We start from the raw sequence: 5,000 nt of genomic DNA, 5'->3' as shown, positions 1-5,000 counted from the left end.
GCACGCAAATGCACACGCCACGTCATACACGAGCGCGCGCGCTAAGTAATAAAATGAGAAATGATAGGGCAAAAGGCCATTGCTATAGCTTTGCCTGGATTTAACGGCGTTCGGTGACCCCAATTTTTCTTTCCAGAAACGGATTTTATTTACAATCATCTCCACGTTGTCCAAAAATGAACAAAAAAATAATGTGGGAAGTTAAAAAAAATTCAAGATTTCTGCTCACGGGACATCAAATCCTGCCATCTTGCGGCGGCAAGGCGCGTGAAACTGTGGTCGCTAAATGCGAACTTGATGTTTAAGGAACCTCACCAGTTGACTAAATTCACTGAATAAGTCCACTTAAACAATATTTGGCAGAGAAGATTTCACTTCAAAGATTTAATTGCAATATATTTGGGTTTACAGACACTGGCCTTATTCGCTAACGAAGCCCGATTTTGTCACATTTTGGGGTGTTTTTCCGGGCATGTTCTCTCCAAAACGAAGTCGGTGACCCCCCATTTTTTTTTACATTTCTGACATAACTAACTCATCATCTTACAGTGGTAAAAGTTTCAGAAAAAATCAATGTTAGAAAAATTTCGCGCGAACGTCCTCAACTATCAAAATAGCGCCGAAGAGGAGGTTAGACAGCAGCGTGCAAGGCGTCATGGGAAATTTTTATTTTTCAGTCAGTTGCCTCCAGACTTCAGGGAAAACACATCTCCGTTGTAATCAAAATGGACGCGATTGACAGACAGGCCGCAGAGTCAACTTCGTTTAAGAGTTCCAGTTGCTTCTTCTTACATTGCTGTGACAGGCTCAATTTATTTACTTTCTCTGTTCGAAGCCGGCTCTTTTTGATGATCAATGGGTTCGAGAAAAAATTCCTTTTGAAAGACGAATGTTCATTTTGCAACTGAGCGAGGAAGCGAGGAAAGTAGATGCTCTGAAGTCGGCGTCAGTTCTATTAAAAAACCAGTGTTGATTTTGAGGTAGGGTATAAATTTTCTTGCTTTAGAATCATGCATTGTTGGAAATTTGTATGTATTTGAGGCTTGAGCCATCGTCGTTCTAAACTGTGTGAGAACAGATTTTCCTGGCTAATAATTATTCTCCAATCAGGTGAGACCTTGTAGGAGCTGCGAGGCTACCGAATAATTAATGCACAACATGTTTAGAGATCGTTCTTCTCATGTTGTAGAAAAGAGTAAAATGAGGACATTCATGAAAAAGGAAATGTTTTATTGTTTGTCACATAATGGACTGGAAAACTGTAAATAGTCTGTCCTTAAAATTAAAAATATAATTTTAGTTCACCATGTCACTGAAAGTTGCCCTTGGTAGACAGGTAGTTCAGGTATCGTAATGTTTCAGAACATATCTTAACATAAAATAAGTCACCAATGCTTGCCTTCTGAAATAAGATATCAATCCGTTTGTTTGTTGGGGGTTCTTGTTCAGAGAAATGCTGCTTATCTTGTGTAGATAGCCCCCTGATAACCAAATTGCTCACATGACAGTACTTTCAGAAGTAGTGAAATTTCAGGAGATAAAAATGTGCTGTACACGTTGGTGTTTTAAGGTATTGGTGGCGCCCACGACAAGCCAAGACAGGAATTTTTGAAAATGGCACAGAGAAAAATAAAAGCAAACTGTCAGGTCCAAGTGCAGCTGAGACCAGAGCCAACTAATGGCAAGGACAAAAATACCATAGCCATTGACTTGAACCATGGTAATGGATGGTTTCATTGTTACATTGCCAGAGAATTCACAGGTTTATTGCATACACTAATTGAAAATGAGAAATTGTTGACATACAGATAACTGTCCACCACATCATGGTTTTTTGTGGGTGCAAAAATTGGATATAACCCTTTAATTTCAATACTAAGAAAGGAAAAGTGGGAAAGTATTTTATGACAAGGTGCCATAGTGCTCGGTGAAATAATATTAAGAATTGCTTAAGATTGTCTTACAACTACTCGCTATTTGTATCTGTAACAATACTGTTGATTTTGTTTAATTTACTGGTATCAACTATTCATAAGTATAAAATCTATGAACAATTTTTTTATTGTACATGTACATTAAAATACTTTGCTGAGTCTCATAGAAACTTAACTTTCCGTGGTAGACGTAGTGTGTAGTGCACTGCAAGTGCACTACACACTACGTCATCAGGTTATAAGAGTGTAAAAACTGTATATCATTCAATATTTATTTATTTTTTGTTATCCATAAGGGAGGCTAACAAAATCTGCACCTTGCTTGGTTTGCATTTTTTGAGCATTAAAATAGAACTTTTGGTCCTTTTTTTCTCACAGAAAGTCGAATATTTTGAGCTCACCCATTCAAATACTAACCCTGCCGGACAGGGCTTAACTGCAGTGAGATTTTGTCTTGGAAAGGTATCAGGCTTTTTGGTGATGTAGAAATTTCAAGGAACTTGAAAATGGTCAACATGTCAGCCTCAAATCAATGTTTCTCCATATCTCTTTTATTTTCTTCAATCTTTCTGGGTTTAGTATTATACTAGTAACCACATGTCTTTTCAGGGGGACTATTTACGTAAGACCTCTACCATGGCACTACAATGATACACGGTACCAAAACAATTTTGTGTATTGTTAGGGCTACATATTAGGCAAAGACAAGTTGAATCTCCTAAAAAACAAAATGCAGCTCAGTTATGGAATACAGCACTGTGTTACTGCACTCAGTCTGAGGTCGCTCGTTTTCACTCCTTCCTCTCCCCATCTGATGTACCTCATTGGAAAGCTTGTTCTTGATGCCATTGCAACTGAGAAGCCCTTAGTAACATGCATAAGTGGACTATGGAAAGATAAACATGCAAGTTTTCCTCTGCAAGAACTTATAGCAGTACCGATGTTTGGAGTATTAATTTTGCAAGATTTTTGGGGAAGATTTGCAAAAAGAAATATTGTGTCAACGTTGAGAGCATGTTGTCTGCTCTCAGAACTCTGGAAAACAAATTATAGGCAGGAATTTCCTGAAACACTGTCGTTTGTATCAAGCACAGGTTGAGTTAAGATAATTCAAAATCAGTAAAGAAAAATTTATTTTCACTGACCAACATATTTTGATCATCTGTAACATCTGCTTCTGCAGCCCAATTCAATGAAGCTGTGTACTAATAATGCACGTATCAATGTTAAGCCCCAGGGAAGGGGGGGTTGGGCTAACCACGGGAGTTTGATCGTGAGGTCTGTCCACAGGGTAGGGATTTTGATCGTATGTGACGTCCCCAGGCTAAAGATTTTGATGGTACAAAGGACATTTTACCACCTTCACTTGCCGCTGGGTGGGGATTTTGACCAATTATTTTGTACAGGGGGGGGAGGGGGGAATTTGACTGTTTTTAAATGAAAATGTCAAAATCCCCACCCCATGCCTGACCTCCCCCCTCCCTGGGGCTTAACATTGATAGGTGCATAATAGTTCCCTAAAGAAGCTTCAATAATTATGGTCTCCACTTTGATTGAAAATTTAAAGGATCAAGAGAGATTATGATTGTCTTTTATTTTTCTTGTTGCTGTAGCAGTTACAGCCATAAATAGCACATTCTTGGAAACCACGGACTGCAGCATTATGTTATTATATGAAACGATAGTGATGTTATAGCTAAGCATAGTAACATTTCTTAGCAATGGCCAAAAAGTGAGCAGCAAACCAAGATGAACGATTCTGTAATTTCCTATAAAATACAAAACCCATTTGTTATGCTATATAGTGTTGCATAATTGAAGACTCTAAAGTGAACACAAAGCGAGAAATCGATTTCTAAAAAGGGCACACTGGAAGCGTGTCAACAAAACAATGCAATGTGGGACTATGTAAAATATTATAAAAATGTACGATTAAAATTCGTCTTACCTTTAAATTGCCTTCATAGCAATGAAAAACAACTCCAATATGTTTAATCTGGCGCATTTATGGTGAATTATCAATAAACCAAAGCGAAAAAATGCCGAATTAACCGAGGGCTTCTCCCTTCTCCATGGAACTTTTCGTCCGACATGAAGATCTGTATGAACGCTGCTCATTGGTCGAAATTTCTCACGTGACAGCTGTCCAACCTCCTCTGGCGAACCTCTGGCGCCGAGTATCATCTCGCGTATGCGCAAAACAAAATTTTTTTATGCCTGTGTTCTCCCCTTTGTCTCGTGCGCTAAAAAGTCAATCAAAATGAACTTTTTTGCGCGTGCAGTGAAAAGCCTTCTACAGCGCGAGAAAGACGTCACAATGGATTAGTAAAAGAGTGTAAAAGAGACTTGATTTTCGTTTGAATTAAGCGGATAATATATGAAAGTACTTAAAGAGCACAGATCTTCCTATTAAAAATACCACTGAAGAGCGCTCAACTATCAAAATGGCGCCGAATGGCGCCGAGTATCATCTCACGCATACGCAAAACAAAATGCCTGTGTGCTGTGCTGCCTTGGGCTAAAATGATAACTTTTTTCTTTTGCGCGTGCATTGAAAAGCTTTCTTAAGCGCGAGCAAGACGTCACAATGGATTAGTTGACTGTACAGGTTAACTTGCCGTGAACACGGTTTTTGCTTGCTCTGTTTATCATAGTGAAAAAGAGACTTGTTTTTCGTTCAAATTGAGCGGTAATATTATGAGAGAGCTTGATAAAAGCGACTTGAGGGCAAAGCCCCTTATTCAAAATGAAAACAATGAGAATTTGATGGATAATCTTAAAAAAAGGAAATCTAGGAAGAGAAAGATGGAGAGTGAGCCAGTGAGAAGTGTTAAGAAAATGCGACTGGCAACCGAGGTGAGGAAAAAGAAAAAATCCTGCCGCAAAAACCAACCTAGATCAAGTGCGAGAGGCAATGATCACATTAGGAGAAGTTGTTGTTGTATAATATCAATTTCTTTCTGCATCTTCCATAACTGTTTCACTTGCTAACAGAAGATATTATCTAATTTAGGTTTTTCTCTTTTTGCTAGCTCTTTTATAGTCAACGGGTGACATCCAGGAGCC

At 38.6% G+C, this 5,000-nt stretch overlaps 1 protein-coding gene across 1 annotated transcript in view; it reads left to right on the top strand.

Moving 5' to 3' along the window:
* The first annotated feature begins 4,631 nt into the window (after positions 1 to 4,631).
* The window catches only part of LOC138054523 (serine/threonine-protein kinase pim-1-like), a 10,120-nt gene continuing 9,751 nt past the window's right edge, over positions 4,632 to 5,000 (top strand). Inside the window, exons 1-2 of the mRNA XM_068900978.1 lie at positions 4,632 to 4,790; positions 4,967 to 5,000. The exon at positions 4,967 to 5,000 is cut by the window's right edge and continues 16 nt beyond it. Of these exons, the coding sequence (XP_068757079.1) occupies positions 4,632 to 4,790; positions 4,967 to 5,000 (193 nt within the window). The remainder of the gene's footprint in view (positions 4,791 to 4,966) is intronic.

The sequence above is a fragment of the Montipora capricornis genome, chromosome 1 (assembly GCF_036669925.1).
Source record: "Montipora capricornis isolate CH-2021 chromosome 1, ASM3666992v2, whole genome shotgun sequence".
Classification (NCBI taxonomy): Eukaryota; Metazoa; Cnidaria; class Anthozoa; order Scleractinia; family Acroporidae; genus Montipora; species Montipora capricornis.
Note: the sequence above shows the minus strand (reverse complement) of the source record. Positions and strands in the feature narration are given on the sequence as shown.